The sequence below is a fragment of the Eutrigla gurnardus genome (genome assembly GCF_963514095.1).
Source record: "Eutrigla gurnardus genome assembly, chromosome: 22".
Classification (NCBI taxonomy): domain Eukaryota; kingdom Metazoa; phylum Chordata; class Actinopteri; order Perciformes; family Triglidae; genus Eutrigla; species Eutrigla gurnardus.
The window spans coordinates 5,993,164-6,009,246 of NC_139933.1; the positions used below are offsets into that span (position 1 = coordinate 5,993,164).

Consider the following 16,083-nt stretch of genomic DNA (forward strand, 5'->3'; position numbering starts at 1 on the left):
ACTTATCCAAGAGGACACTGGCCCATTTTCAAGACGCTCTTTGCAAATGTCACATGGCTTGGTTTTGGAGGCTTGAGGCTAGCGGCGCCTCATCATCATCAGCAGACCACGAGATCACAGGGGAAGAGCAGAAACGGTGGGGGGGGTGGATTCACCAAAGAGGATTTCTGAAGCAGTAAGTGACTCGTGGAATAACGTAGATAATCGGCTCATTAGTGATGCTCTGTCATTTGTAAGGACGCCTGAAAGTCAGGAAGTTTGACTCGCTCTTAACATTGTTGCGTCTGACTTGAATTGACTCAAAAATCAGGCAGTTTGATCATTAAACCGCTTGAATGTTAATGTTTGTTTAAATGGAGATATTGTCACATTAAGCATTGCATCAACAAGTGTTTGGCTTCTTTTTTTTTCTTTCAGCCCGCCCACCCCCCTCTGTCTCTTTTCCATCTCCCTCTCTGGATTGGATGCTCAGCCCTTTTTGCTCAGTAACTCTTTTGTTCGGTGAAGCATCCCTCACATTGCTACGTGCCTTACTGGAGACAGTACTCACTAGCACCTAGTTTATATCAACACAAGAGAGTGTTTACTTCCTGACTACCACGGACTGAGGAGTTGAGAGCGAGTGGAAAGGGTTTGATTTGGTAAGTAGAGTGAGGTATAATGAAAGCGGGGAAAGTTTTGTGCTTATGATCGAGAATAATTTGCACCTCTTTCTCATTCTCGTCTGCATTCTGACACCTCCCCATAACAGATCCGTGACAAAGATGACCTCCAGCATTCTTGTAGCTACTAATTCCTCGCAGTGCATATCTGGCGTGCCTCATGGTGAGGAGTCCAGCTGAGCCAAGGGGGGGGGGAGTCTCATTAATACCTCCACTGTAAAAGGGCTTTTTATTGTGGGCTTGAAACTCGAGAGCTGTGACTGGTTACCTGAGCTCCAGCGGCGATGAGTCTCCGCAGGCCAGCTGCCCACCTACGAAGCGCTCCGAGCTGGAGGAGATCGGGAGATGAGTCCCACTGGGAGAGCTTGGTACCAGAGGGCGAGGTGTTCCCCCACGTCGCTCGCCCCCCACGTACACGTCGTCCCCAGAGCGCCATTGAAGGAGGACGCCAGCTGGACGGGTGGCTGGAGCACCTGCAGAGGATAGAGAGCGAGCTTCTCAGGGACCCGGTTCATGATCAGGCCCCGGCCTTCAGCGGATGGACGCCGTCCAAGCCTGCTCTCGACAAAGAGTCAAGCGGACGTGGCTGGAGACAGTCGGGGGTCCCCTCCTACAGCAGGGGTTCGTCTTCATGTGGGAGCCACAGCCTGTGTGAGAGTTCTCTGGGCAGCCAGGAGTCCCTCCAAACCGGGGGCTTCTTACCTTCGGAGCGCAGAGGGAGCTGGGAGAGGGCTCATGTGACACAGGCCCCGAGGAAGGAGCAGGCCCACCTCAGCAACCTCGCTCCAGTAAAACTTGGGTGGCTGCCAATCCAAAGAAGAGTGATGATGGTGGGCGACGCTTGTGGCCAAAACCGTTCTTTGGACCACTCCGCCGGCCAGGTAACACACGTCACACTTACAGAAGGTTTTCAACAGAGCAATGGGGCGTCAGCAACATAGCAGCATTTGATATGTAACCCTTACCCCAACCCTAACCCCAATAAAATGACATTTCAGAAATTCTCCACATTTAGACGAGCCAGAGGGATTTAGAGGGATAGAGGCTCCAGTTACCTTCTGAAACAAAGCAACCCAGTTCATTCTGGCAGACCGGGCCAATCTTATGGGAGATTTATTTTGGAGCAGCGAGAGTTCTTTTCCAAGAGCAAACCTCGCGGAGCATCGCTTGTGTCTGCGCTTTAGGGTATCAACCTTTTTATGATGGGCCTTTGCAAAGGCGACGGAATGATTTGCCCCGGATTTGGCGCCGACATCCTCTCAGGTCGTGGGTTCTTACATGTTAGAGAGAGAGAGTGAGCTCTGCAATCTGAAGCTAAAGTGCTGTGTAATGGAGGTGACGGTGTGTGTGTGAGTGTGTGTGTGTGTGTGTGTGTGTGCGTGTGTGTAGTGCCAGGCAGGGCAAGGCAGACTGAAATACTGAGTGCCACAGAGGGTCGTTTTCAAGTCTCAGTTACCAAGGGAGAAGGCTCAGCTCCGCCATCCTTTGAAAACAGCTTACTCTGCAGGAACTCCACACATTTCTCCAAAAGGTTTATGACTCATTCAGAGCTGTGGCGGCAGAGATTGAGCTTTGTGCCCCGAGAGGATGCAAGTCAATGTACAGAGAACCTTCAATGGGGGCGTATTAACCGCTGGACGGATAATATGACTTCAAAATCGATAAGTTGCCGTACCAGAGACTTGAGACAGAATATTATGTGGAGCCAGTGTCAAGGTTTCTTGGAGGGGGAATTTTCACTCCAGTAACAATGTTTGACTAATAATTATGAGCCCTAGTTTCCGAGAGATTGTGTTTGAAGGCGTAGCTTGAAATTCTGGAGAAATAGGCTTTTTTTGCTGAGGGGTAGATATTAGATAGCACTCATGGCTATACGGTGGGTTAGCTTAGCACAAACACTGAAAACAAGGAGAATGGCTAGTAAGCTAGTTTTCATAAAGGCTTTAGAGATTTTGCACTAATTTTCTTCCATGACATGCTTTCTTTTACACTATAGTGGAAAGCAACATTCCAAAATACAAATTTATATGTTTCATTTTGTACACTTTGTCTATTTGCGTTTGAAGCCTTCTCCTAAATATTTTAACAATACATATCTTTTAAGGTAGTATTCTCAAAATTCAATTTTCAGTCAGAAATCTTAAGTAGCACTCAAATCTATATTCTGAAGGTTTCTTTTACAGAGGGCTTTGTTCATATATCCTTCATAGTCTCATCTATATAATATGTAATTCCTTTAAAAGTGGCTGTATTTTTATGGCTGGTGAGAGTATTTGATAAAAAACATCCAAAATTCCCTCTCTTAAAACCTTGAATGTCAATAAAATAAACTGAAATGGAAAAACTTGAACCTGGCATTATACAATATTTCTTTCTCTTCTGGAAAACGTATGCACATTTGCCCATATGATAATTTGATGCCTGCTTTTCATATTGCAAAATAAAAATACAATAATACAAACAATAATACAAAGTACAAAAAGTCTTAATGCAAGTGATAAACATTAGTTTGTTTCTGTTCACCTGAAGTGTCTCCCCTTAAGGCTAAGCTAACTGGCTACAGGCGGTAGCATTAGCTTTCTATTTACCACACAAACATGAAAGTGACATCTCATCTAACTGTAAGCAAGAAAGCTAACACGTGTTTTCCCCCAAATATGAAACTATTCTTGTAATCGTTTCAGATGTCAGGATTGTACTGATGCACCTTTTTTTTGACAGATGAAATTGAAACAAGCCATCACTCCGACGTTTCTGAAGAATCGAGCGTCAGCCAACACGCACCAAGGTATGTAGGCGATCGCACTCGTCACATATACTCGGACAATCGGTAGGCGTTGTGAATCCAAACAAAAACACTTATGTTGAGGCAACAAACCCGCTTTATGAGGTTCAGGAAAAACAACATCATGGTTGGGCTCAAAATAACCACAGAACACAAGTCATAAACATCAGTAACTTTAACACCCGTCTCCTGGTTGAAAGACCTGTGTTTGTTTGATCCATCAAAGTCTGAGATGTAATTTGCTCTCTCAGTTTACAGTCACTTGTTTGAGGTTTTCTTTGAGTATCGTACACAAATATACTTATTTATTAAGTGTGATCATTACGTCAGGGTTGGACCTTTAAGCGATATGTAAAAAAAAAAAGGATTTCAAAAACATGAAGTCACTCAAATTCCCTGAAACACACAAAGGTTCCATTTCAATTGATATTTAGTTCCCCAACATGGCGACTGCAGGGCACAGAGAGGGAACAAAAGCTTATTTCAGGGCTGAGTTGCTGCACAGTTTCCCTTCCTCTATCAGATCCTCACAGCAGTGCTGGACCCTGACCTCTTCCAGACTGTACGAACCCCCCAAAAAACACAAAGTCAATCTCAAGTCCCGGTCCTGGCTGTTTGTCCTGGCAGGATTGCAGGTAAAAATAAATAGGCGCTATTAGGCTTCAAAAAGGTGATGAAAAGAGAGGGAGGATGAGCAGAGATGCAGACTGATCTGGAGGAAGCAGCCCTGTTAATCTTCCAACATGGCAGCCTGACACTCACCGGGTTTGATCCCAGGTTTGATCTTTCAGCCCCGTCCTTGTTTGTACATAGATTATCCCGGCAAGGCTAGGGAAATCAAAGCGATCCATCCGTGGCAGCGAGGAGCTCTGATGGAACGTCCTGCTGTTTTAAGTACCGTAAACCTGATTAACAAGCTGTGTTGACTAAAAGAAGAGTATAATCATGTCAGACTATAATAAATCTGCATATGGTCCATATCCTGACCTGCGGCATATGCCGTAAAAGCATGATGATTTGTGTTCGGCCATGAAGAACAATTAGAGAATGAACAGCTTTTCTTTTGACGTGCAGTATTTCCAAGTGATGCTCTCAGATCAATTATGAATAGGGTTAAAAGTCAATCAAATCGGCTATAAATATTTATATTTTCCGGCGACTTCACAGTGAATAATAATTCTGTGCAGGTGCACGGTGAAAAAACAAATTGGCCACGACTGGATTCCCAGCGACGTGTTGAAGAAAGATGATCAACAAGAAACAGGAATCTTTATGCAGGACCGCATCCAAAAATGTTTCTTGCTCAGCTGTCGGTGCGAAAAACCAAATCAAGCTATTAGAAACTCCATCTGCAATTATTCAAACAAGACCCGACTCGGCTTCACTTTGGCTGGTTATCCTTCCTCCTCCTTCTTCTCTCTCTTTCTGGTTGTCTTCTTCCAGACACCTAATGGCCTCTCCCTCCACAAGTCACCTTTAAACAAACTTCAAATGGCCGGATGTTGTATTGTGCTTTTCTTTGCTTGCCTTTGTGTTTAGACAGGCTGACCACTTTCCACCTGTACTGTTCTGGTCAAACCTTTAAGGGAGGAATGGGGAGGCCGGGGGCTCCAGAAGGGTATTTGCCATATGGCCTTGCTTCTTTATTAACCTCCAGGATATTCATCCGCTGTTGATTCAGAACAAAATGGTAATTTGAGCTGATTGGAGGTAATAAGAGAAGCTCTTTCTCCTGGTCTGAAAAGTGAAGCCTTAAACTTGCATTATTTCTAATAGCCATGAGGGGGCGACTCCTCTTGTTGCAAAAAGAAGTCCGATTGTATAGAAGTCTATGAAAAAAAGACCCTACTACTCACTTTGCTATTGAGTTTAAGGTATCAAGCGTTAGTTTCAAGTCTTGATGTTCATTTAGTAAATGATGAGTCCCATTTAGAATCAAATAGAAAATGATAATAGGTCGCTACCACGGCGTTGGTCTGGAAATTGTCTGTTTTTCTTTTCAATTCGTGAGAGTTCATTTTAGACATATATACAGTGTGTGTTCTCAGCGGGTGTCAAAAACGCCCGACTCCTTTATGGCACCTTTAAAGACACGAATGTTCTTTTTTAAGGTGCAATCATATTTGCAAAGTGGTGCAATTTTCACCTCGTCTCTTGTTTACTCCCTTAAAGTGGAGGGGTAAAAAAAAAAAACGAAAAAAAAAACGACAACACTGATTATCCTCAGAGCATTCAAGGGGTTATCCCAAAGTGAGAGCCAGTCGCCATGGTAACAGCAGCAGGTGGAAATGCAGCCAGGCAGGCAGTCAGGGCGGCAATAGAGTATCAGTCAGGGCTGAGAGGCAGACCAGTGGAGTTGCTGCGTCTCCTGAGGAAGCAGGGAAGTGGTGCTAGATTCACTTTACTGTGCCAACGTCAATTATTGACAGTGTCAACATGGCCACACAGCCGTCTGTGTGTGTGTGTGTGTGTGTGTAAGCGAGAAAGAGAGGGAGCATGTGACAGTGGATCATTTGTTTTGCCTTCATGCATAGATGGAGACGTGGAAAGAAGTCACACCAGTCTGAATGCTTCGGCTGTGAAGACGTGGAGGACAGCTGATCAAGACTCTCCCAGTGTTAAACAGGTAACTGACGGCACCTCAGGGAGGATTGTTTTTCGCTTTTTTAAAAGAAATAGAGCTCAGGAGATGATGGTTATCAGTGTGTGTGTGTGTGTGTGTGTGTGTGTGTGTGTGTGTGTGTGTGTGTGTGTGTGTGTGTGTGTGTGTGCGTGGATACTGAGGTGACATTAAGCCCTGGTGTTATACTTATGTCACAATATGATGTTTAGGCCAGTCTCCTATTTCTAACTATGATAAATGGGGTGTTGACTCTGTGGGACACATAATGTTGGACAATAAAAGGGCCTGAGTTTGGAAAACACCTGGACACATTCCGACCCCCCATTTATGTGACCAGAGAGCTTCACTCACACTCAAAAATGCTAGTAAATAATATTGCAAGTCATCCCTTTAAAAGATAAGATAAGAAGAAAATATTTCATATTTATTCTGGAACTTGAAAGAGCAGCTCAACAAATCCGAGTGAAAAATAAAACAGGTTGAAGCTTCTGGGTTTCATCGGAATGCAGAAAAAAAGAAAAAGACAGAAGAAAGAAATGAGTCATGATCAACAGCAGCTGGCTGATGACTTCTTTGCTTTATGGAGCATTATCAGCACAGATGTCAGTGTCTGCGTGCTGCAGCATTTATCCACAGCAATGCCAATTAGACATTTTTGCACAGATGACAAACTGTCTGATTTCAGTCCTTAAATGTGGTTAAGGGCAAACTTGTCTGCAACCTTACTTCCCACCGTACAACCATACCACAATCTCAATGAATTGAATGTATATTTGATCAGAATGCCAGAACGACACACAGCCACAAGGTGTTGTGAACAGCAAAATCACATGCTTTGCAACAATAACAAACGCGGGACCAGGTTCGGTGTGTCACATCACAGACCCGCTGGCAACGACGGGGACAAATCAGCGTTTCTCCATGCTCCATAAGACACCGGCAGACTCCTCTAGGGCCGAAGAAGCAGCATCTCTGCTTCCTTTTTATTTTTACTCTCAGGTTCTACTGAAGATAGAGTCTCATTGTGATTCTGTCGGGGGATAAGTCACGCTGTGTGCTGGCTTTTTCCTGCCGCTGCCTCCACTGCTAGTGGGGCATTCACTGTGTCGAGCATGGGGAGAGTCATCTGACTGGAGAACAAACAGCAGAGCCCCGGAGACAGACCGAAACAGCGGACCTGCTGTGGAAAGGAAGTGTTAGAGAGATGTCATATTGTCAATATGTTTGGGCTACGCTGTGTTCGCCACTTGATAAACAGGAGCTGGAACTGGCAGCGTGTGTTGTGTTGATTAATGACGAGACATCTAGCGGGAGACGTTAGTGATGGCGGGAGGGCGGAATGGGCTTTCCGATGCAAAATTGAGGATCTTTATCACGTAGAATCTCTTTTATCCCGTAGGTGCCGGAACAAAGGAGCTTCCCGGCTCACGAAGGGGACAGACCATCAGCCTGGCAAGCCCTGAGGAGAGGCTGGACGACCAACAGGGTGTCAGCTCAGTCCAACGAGCTCCCCACAGGGTCCGGATCAGTCGCCGACAGGAAGTCCTCCCCGATGAGAACGACCGGTGCTGACCCCTTCAAGGAAGCGCCTCTGCATCGAGCAACTTACTCCGATCCCAACACACAACCAAGGACAGACAAGTTGTACACGCCTCCGTACAGGACGGGCAGCGTCCAGCCTCTAAGGGCGACGGTCCCGCTGTGTGGGACAAACAGTAGCTCACACCCTTCACACATACAGACGAACTCCGCCGTGACCACACTCATCCCTCAGAACCAAGCCGGCATCTCCTCCATCACCATCTCCTCCAGGAAAGTGAGCAGATCGGCCAGTCTGCCCGGCTCCGACAGCTGGGGCTCCCCGTCTCCGCCCCAAGCCGACCAACCGGTGGACCCGAAGTCCAGGCAGGTCACCATGCAGAGGAAGGCCACCATAGTCAAAGTGACGGAGCAGAGGACGGTGTCCAGCCCTGTCCCCGGCAGGAAGGGCACGGGGACGCCGCCCGCTAGCCACGCTATGGACACGGTGGTCCACAGACGAAAGGCGACCATCATCAAGGTGACGGAGCACAGGGAGAGCTACAGTCCAGCCAAGGCCGGGTCCGGTAACGGTCACCCCGAGTACAGACACAGCTACTCGGAGGGGGTGTACAAGCAAAACAGCATGTGGAGTCAGGGGAACCTTTCCCAACAAGGTGCGACGCCTTCCCATCACCGTCTGGACGCCACCAAGAGGACGACCTCCACCGTGGCGCCCAACGCTTCGGATGCGGAGAAAAAAGATGGAGCGCTCCACAGATCCACGCTGAGTCTTATCATGAGCAGCCCCCCCGCCATAGCAGCACCCACTCCCCGAGAGGGCCCTCCGAAGGGGGTCGGGCCGACGCCGAACAGGCCGGGCAGACCTCAGAGCTGCTACGGCAACATCTTCGGACACACGGCGCCGAGCGAGGAGATGGTCACGCAACCAGCTGCCAGGAAATGGAGCTTCGGGGTCCCACAGGGGTCCGACGTCAACCAGGGGAACTCCAGTTTCATCAGCCGCCAAACATCAGCGGGAGAAGCAGGTCGGCTCGTGGCAGACGGAGGCCGGCGAGGAAGCCTGCCGCCAGAGAACGCCACGAGGAGAGCGTCCCCCTGTCTCACTCTCATCAAGGCCCCGGGTAGGTTCCTCCATCCCGCTCTGACAGCTTCCTGTCAGCACACAAAGGCCCCCTTTGTCTCTGATCTCCACTTTCAAAGGACGGGCCAATGTCTAAATATACACATACTGCGGTGGCGTTGGCGTGTTCCTACCGTCCTCCAACCATGACGTCTTATTGATTCTTACATCGTATTCAGGTTATTTCCACTCGTGCCTGTCCCGCGCCAATGTCAGATAGCATCTCCCAGACGCAGAGGCTCCCAAAGACGCTTTCTCATTTTCACCTCCTTCCATTTTTTTCCCACGCATCTCATGATCTATTCTAGTCCTCCCCCTTCTTCGCTGACAGCACAGGGGAGGAAGGGGAATCACAGGCTGCTAGGGTGTGTTAGAATCACTTTTTAACAGATCAAATGAGGTGTTATATTTGGGTGCGTTTTCTCGAGTTGGGTAATCATGCTGTTATTGCACGCTGGTTGCCTGGCAACGTAAAAATCAAACGCGTTAATATGGCGAGCCAGGCTAGCTGCTTCCAATCTGTATGCTAGGCTAAGTTTAGCCTCGATGAAATGAATGCGGAGCTGTTTTCTCCTCTCATCCCAGTGATGTCACTTGAATGTATTTTTTGCTTTAAGCTCTGCAGTCATGTGACTTCACCCTGACTCAAGTCAAAGTGACAAAAAACACCATTTGATGATGTAAAATGGTGAAAAAGGGACGCTGAATCTCCAAGTTAATCTATAATATGAGGAGGGAGTCTTCTGTGTGTGTTTTCCTTCTTTTTTTTCTTTGTGTGAAATGATTAATTATTCCTTAATCACGTTCATTAACCGTGTCATCACTTCATTTAAAATGGCCCGAGGCGACATCATTTAAATTCAACGCTCGCTATAGAGTCGACCCCCCCGAATGAGACGGCACGTTACGAAATAACGTACAAATCTGACTGCATCACAGCCGTAGTCACTGTTTCGCTCGCTCTTCACTCACATCAAAGCCCCTCTCGCGTTTCAGATCCCGACTCCCATCAGTCCCAGGAGGAAGTGCTCGCCCTCAATGCAGCTGCCATCATCGCGAATATCAAACTCCAAAGGCAACTTAGCAAGAAGAAAACTCCGAATGGCAGATCGGAGAAGGAGTCCGCCGCATCGCCCCAAGGAAACATGGGTATCATTATTTCTCTCTTCCCCAAATATACACAATTTGAAGCAATGATCCTTATTAGAAATACCTCTGAATCAATAAAGATGTCTCCACTATTCCATACTGCTATTTGATTAATACCCATGAGTCATAGTGGCAGCCCAGGCTGTGTGTAAATGAGATGCAAACATTTTGATTTCCTCTGCCTTGGTAGTGACAGATGAACGTACGAAGCCTCATCCGGATCAAAGAACAGTCCAGCAGCACAACCAGCATCCTGCTGCATTTGAAGGTGAAAGGTCACCTCAAACTATTTCTCTCCAGGTGAGTTCAGAGGTTTTCTCTTTAAAGCCAATATAACAACGAAAACAAAGGGTTGGGGATTTCATTCCCCCAAATGAAATGTGGAAAAAATTCGTCTTGTTTTTGTTGCAACCCGTTTAACCAAAGAGCAGCGTTCCTATCTTGGAAACACATTGTTTTTGTTGTGGCAGAAATTCTTTTTAAATCCCTATGTTGTTGTTGATCTGACCCCTGAGGTTTGTCTGTACAACCGCTGAAGTGCACAACAATGTCAGCGACAGGGAATGACACATTTCTGCTGGCTTTGTACTTTTCCACCACGGGGTGCCCCAGGGCTATATTCTAGAGCAGGGGGGAGGGAATGGGAAGTTGGGCTTAAATGTTTTGTCAAGAAGAGCAATATGTTTCTGGCTTTTCTGGCAGGACGCGCTGCAGAGGTCCAGACCCGACTTCATCAGCCGTTCCCAGGGCAGGCTGCGAGAGCTGGAGCGGCGGGCGAAGGAGAGGAGGGAAGTGGCCGCTGCTCAGGTGCACCCCAGGTCCAACGCCGCCGTCCGCCACAGGAGAGCCCACGGCGGCCGGTGCACCTCTGTGAACGGTACTGTGCCAGCAGCGACCCGAACCTCCCTCGCACCGCCCCATTGTCCTGCTGCAGCTGCAGTGGCTGTTTGCCACATCATAATCACACACAGAAAAGACCGCGAGACAAAGAGCAACGGGGGAGTTTTAAGCCCTTATGTGTTGGTTTTCAAGGCCTGGGCCAATACTTGGGGGATTTAAGCTGCTCATCGGTTACATTTTTACTCAATTATACATAATAGTCATTTATTTATGGCTTGAAGGATTGCTAAATCCACAAAATCTGCTGAAATAAAAAAATAAATACTGTATTGGCAGTAGATGATCCACCGCAGAAACACCGCATTAAGATTCTGTACTATTCATTTACAGCCTAATAAAGCTAAATGAATAAATAAAACACAAATAAGATGTAGGCAAACCGTTGGAGCAGTTTGGAGGGTCTGGTGCCTTGCTCAAGGGCACCTTGGAGGTGAACTGGCCAAGGTGAAAATGTAATAAATAGACATTTTTTAGCCAGATATATCATCTAAACTATTTTTAACTGTAAGAGACAGAGAGAGAGAGATATAGAGAGAGCATTAGGGCTAAGCGGTGACTAAATACAATAAAAGCCACTTGAAGAAACTAATATATGCAAGTGCTCCTCTATTGATTTACAAGGTTTTTACGACATAATTATTTGAAGCCAGGACGTGCCAGAATGATTGCCAGCTTTGAATTTCAGCAACAACCAAAAAAAATATTCCGGTGACCTTCAGATGTCATTAAGCTCTCGACGCAGTGTTCCGTCTCTCGTGGGACATTTCCATTCAGAGCAGCAGACTTTAGGGTAAACAATAAAGAATCTGTAAGATTTGAGCCGGTAAACTTGCAGCTCTCTCTGCCCTCTACTGGCCGGTACAGAAATGAAAATCACACCGGCTGGGAAAGTGAGATTTGAATTTCAGTGTGCATGTATAAATGTTTGTGGGAGTCATAGTTGTTGCATGGTGGTGAAACTGCACTTCATAAAATGTCTTGAGAAGCGGGCAGAGAAGGTAGAATTCATGTCCTTTGGAAGATTGCAATATAATTCCTTTTTCTTCTGTAAGCTTTCAGTCCCTTCAACCACAGGGAAAAGCCAGAGTGATGTACTGCCGTGCTTTTGAGCCAATCAGCATTGTGTGTGTGTGTGTGTGTGTGTGTGTGTGTGTGTGTGTGTGTGTTTCCAGATAACCTTTTCAAACCCAGAGATAGAGCCATTACCGGGAAAGAGACGCAGCCGAGATCTAAGCGGTGAGTTTCCATCTCAATCTCCGCCTCGGCGCCCCGTCAGACGCTTCTCCTTTGTATGCAGAAGCATCCTTATCTCCTGTGCTGCTTCCACGTGTTCAGACAGAGTCTGCATTAGTGACATCTCTATACAAACTTTGTTGAATGGAGACTTTTTGCTGTAATTATGTGTGTTTTTTCCCCCTCCTCCTTGCCCGGCTTGTATATTTTGCTTCTTTGCACGTCCATCTATTGATTAACTCAGGCGTTAGTCTGCTTTATACACAATGTAGTGCTGCATGTAGTTGTTATGAGTACTCGTGCATGGAAAGTGAACGCCTCGCCACTACAAATGAATAATAAAGGGCTTTGTTTTTTGGATAATAGATACATGATGGTTTTGTTACAGAATGCACACAGAGGTGAAGAGCAAAAAAGAGGAGGTGAAGAAGAGGGAGGTGTGTTTGAGCAACAGACAGCGGGTTGAACTTTTCAAAAAGGTAATCTTCATATCTTGTTGTGAAAACACAGATAAATAAAAAACCCCATTAAACTTCCCTCAGCTACAGTCAAACATTCACATGGTGTTATTTTAAATTGTTGTGAAAACGACATTTCGAGGAATATTTCCATTTGATGGAGTGAAGATCAGGAGCATCCTGTTAAATCATAAACACATGACACTGACTATGGAATAAGATGGTTTTCCCACATACATAAGGGAGAAAAAAAAAAGAGATTATTTTCTTATTATCAACATTTAAGCAGCACGATCTCCCCGAAGTCATTATAAATATATACCCATGCAGACTTGATTCGCTGAGTCACCAAATCCCTGGAAATAAGGAACCAAGCAAATGACCTGAAAACGGCTGGCCACAGTGCTTACAACTTGCCTGAGACACTGACTAGACCATGATTTGCATATCTGACCCACAGGCAGTTAAGCACGTAATAACACACCTGTCCCTTACAAGCTCAATTAAACCCTGCACAAGGAGAAACATTCATAATGGCCTTTCTCTTGTCCGGAGCAGCGTGGCTGCTGGATATAATGGCTTTAAATCGCCTTGCAAGGCCATCGCGGTGAACTGAAAAGACTTGTGAGGGCAACGGATAGCTATATAAAACCTTAGAAAGAAAAAAACAAGGGGGTAGATGGGATGCAAAGCATATGTATGGATATTTCTGACGGAGTAATTGAAGTAGGAATTCACATTTTCTGTATCTGTTCACTTTTCTCCTTTTTAATTAAATTCTTCAAGATGTGATAAAAATGACTGTATCATATTTGAGTAACTTTTTAGAGGGGTGATATTTTATGTGGTTTGCTCTAATGATTCTATATAACTCTGGGGGAAAAAAACATAAAAATAAATGATAAAGCTGGAAAAAAAGATGTAATTTGTAAAATGACTCCCATTACATTGATCATGTGAGCTTTTGAAGGGTTTCCTGAGCTTACAATGACCTTACTCTACCACCAGAGGTCGCTGCTTCCAAACTTTTGCCATTTTCATTCACTTCTCCAAGGAGTTTGATTAGAAAAGCTCCTCCTAAAAACTTCAGATTGCTCTGCATGTAAAAAGGTTGTAATTATTAGGTTTTTTTAAAAGCACGATCAATAACTATCACCCAGGACGGATCCTGATTCTCGTTCCCGCTGCACTCTCGTTATGGAGAGAAAGTGTGAACAGTCTCATTGTGGGCGAGTGTGTGTGAGGCCTGTGTTCCCCGTGAAACAAAAGGCCCTTCAGTGGCCGAGGTCGCTACAGTGCAGTGCCACCATTCAGCCGAGTTTGCAGACACACACACACACACACACACACAACACACACACACACACACACACACACACACACACACACACACACACACACACACACACACACACACACACACACACACACACACACACACACACACACACACACACACACACACACACACACACACACACACACACAGCTGCACCGCCGCTGTGGCAGATAACAGGGAAGAGGGGCCGATGCCAGGGATCAAGCAGGATCCTGGGCAGAGGGAAACCTGAACGTGTGGATGAGAGGACAGCAGGGACCAGGTTTTTACTCCTGTGTCTGCAGGGCTGACATCCCCGCCTCCAGTTGGGTTTTGTGTTTTTGGGGACTAAACATGGTGATGACGAGTGTTTTGTTTTCTCCTTGCAGAGACTGTTGGATCAGCTCCTTCATAGGAACAACAGCTGACCGCACAACGGACGAGGATGACGACACGCGCCCGTAGCATTGCATAACAGACTGTGGACGTGAACTTTGACCTCTGACCGTGCTGAATATGCGTTAAACTATCAGTGAAGGTCACGACATAACAAGCTGTCCTGTAGCCGCCCCCTGTTTGTTTCTCTCATGTATTGAAGGTAGTTGTTATTCAAGTTATCATCTGTTTTTTTTTTCTGAAAGATGAATCCATGGTCATCTTTAATAAACCCAGAAGGTCATTTAACATCACTTACTGAACCAGTTTTATCCAGAACCTTCAAAAACTTATTAAAAGGTATTATTAAATAAAATATTGTGTTGCAAAATAATAAAAGAAATCCAACAAAACACATGTATTATTAAAGGTTATAAGATTATAAAACTGTCCCATTCAGTTGTATGTGTTGTGATATGTCCATATTTGATGGATGAAGGAAAAGATTAGCGGAACATAGATGAACAAAAGAGTATATTTGAAGCACTAGGGCAGAAAGAAAGTGTTGTTGAATGACCTTCTGGGTTTATTTTGGTTGTTTTTCTGGTCTTTTGAGAAAAACAGATGCTTATCTCAGTGACTCAGCTGCCCTTGTCCTATGCAATTGGAATAGACGGTCAAAATGAATGTATGAAATCCCTCCTGATACGGTTTTGATGTAAGATATGAACCCGTAATGCGTTCTGTGTGTATCTCTTGTTTTCCCTTGATTGCTAATTGCCTTCCTTACCAGAATACACGTGCAAACGATGAACGCGCTCATGTCCTCGCACAGCCACGTTCACATGATCTCATGTGATGCGAAGCAGTGATATGAGACAGAGTCCCTCCGTGCTTCACGGTCCCCTCCCAGGACACTCGTCGACCCTCCTCTTCCTCATTATACAACCAATGAGCAGAACGGAGCCAGAAGTGGGCTCTGCCATCATTCAGCGCCAGCTATTAGCTGTAAAATGGAGGAATGTGACCTCTCCTCACTGGAAAAAAAAAAAAAACGCCCCGTTAATGGACAGTGCTGATTTTGAATGGAGCTTTTGTCCCCTGTCTTTGTCTCATGATGGACTGGGGGCCCCGCCATTTGCGGATTTGTGTGATCTACAGTGAGAGTGCTGCTCCGCAACGTGATGAAGCTGAGCACAAATCAAAAGTGATGCGTGTGAATTATTTGTTTTTCAAAAGAACACACCACTAAGCAGAAGCTCTCCGTAGTTCTTAATTGTGATTTTTTATAGTCCGGCCGGTTCATCCATCTACATTTGCAGGGATGTCTTTGGAGGAGACAGATGACTGTCACCTTTGGGTGTGAGAGCATCAATAATGGCTCGTTATTGTTCCTGTCTTTCAAAAATGAGTAATGTTGGACCACAAACTAGACTTTGGACCAACTGCTGCTGAAAAATGTTATTTACTGCATGTGTGAGGGGGTTTCCCTGTCAATGTCATTCTGTAAACTCCAACTCTTGCCCTTTTATATTTGAATGTAATACCATTTATTTGAGTTCAGATATGTTGTTTCATTTTCCTCCACATGTCACTAAAGGGTTCGTCTCCAAGCTCTGCTTTTTCCTCCCAGCTGCATCGACGTAATCATAGAGGTTAGATGGAATAATTTCCCCTCCGAAGTTGGGATTTATTTTTGAGTGTTATCTGTCGCAGCACACACAAACAGAAAGTCCTATTTCAACTGCCTGCCCCTCTCTTGCACCTTATCTTTCTTCAAGCTTCCCGGTTCTTAAAAAGAGCAAAAGATCAGCTCTTTGTAACATCCCGTAGCTGAATGTTGAGCTCCAGTCGAATCAGCATGCAAAGAAATACTCCACAGCAGCCTTTTATTCCTTTTCATATTTGATCCCGTAAG

The 16,083-nt window shown here is 45.6% G+C and overlaps 1 protein-coding gene across 1 annotated transcript; it reads left to right on the forward strand.

Annotated features, from left to right (window-relative positions):
- Positions 1 to 117: 117 nt before the first annotated feature.
- On the forward strand, positions 118 to 15,778 carry cUnh10orf90 (chromosome Un C10orf90 homolog). The gene is made up of 12 exons (XM_084040692.1): positions 118 to 175; positions 418 to 641; positions 752 to 1,543; positions 3,384 to 3,450; positions 5,982 to 6,073; positions 7,470 to 8,733; positions 9,729 to 9,881; positions 10,072 to 10,181; positions 10,584 to 10,758; positions 11,954 to 12,017; positions 12,403 to 12,493; positions 14,180 to 15,778. The coding sequence occupies exons 3-12, from the start codon at positions 947 to 949 to the stop codon at positions 14,216 to 14,218; spliced, it is 2,652 nt and encodes an 883-aa protein (XP_083896818.1). The 5' UTR covers positions 118 to 175; positions 418 to 641; positions 752 to 946; the 3' UTR covers positions 14,219 to 15,778.
- Positions 15,779 to 16,083: the final 305 nt, after the last annotated feature.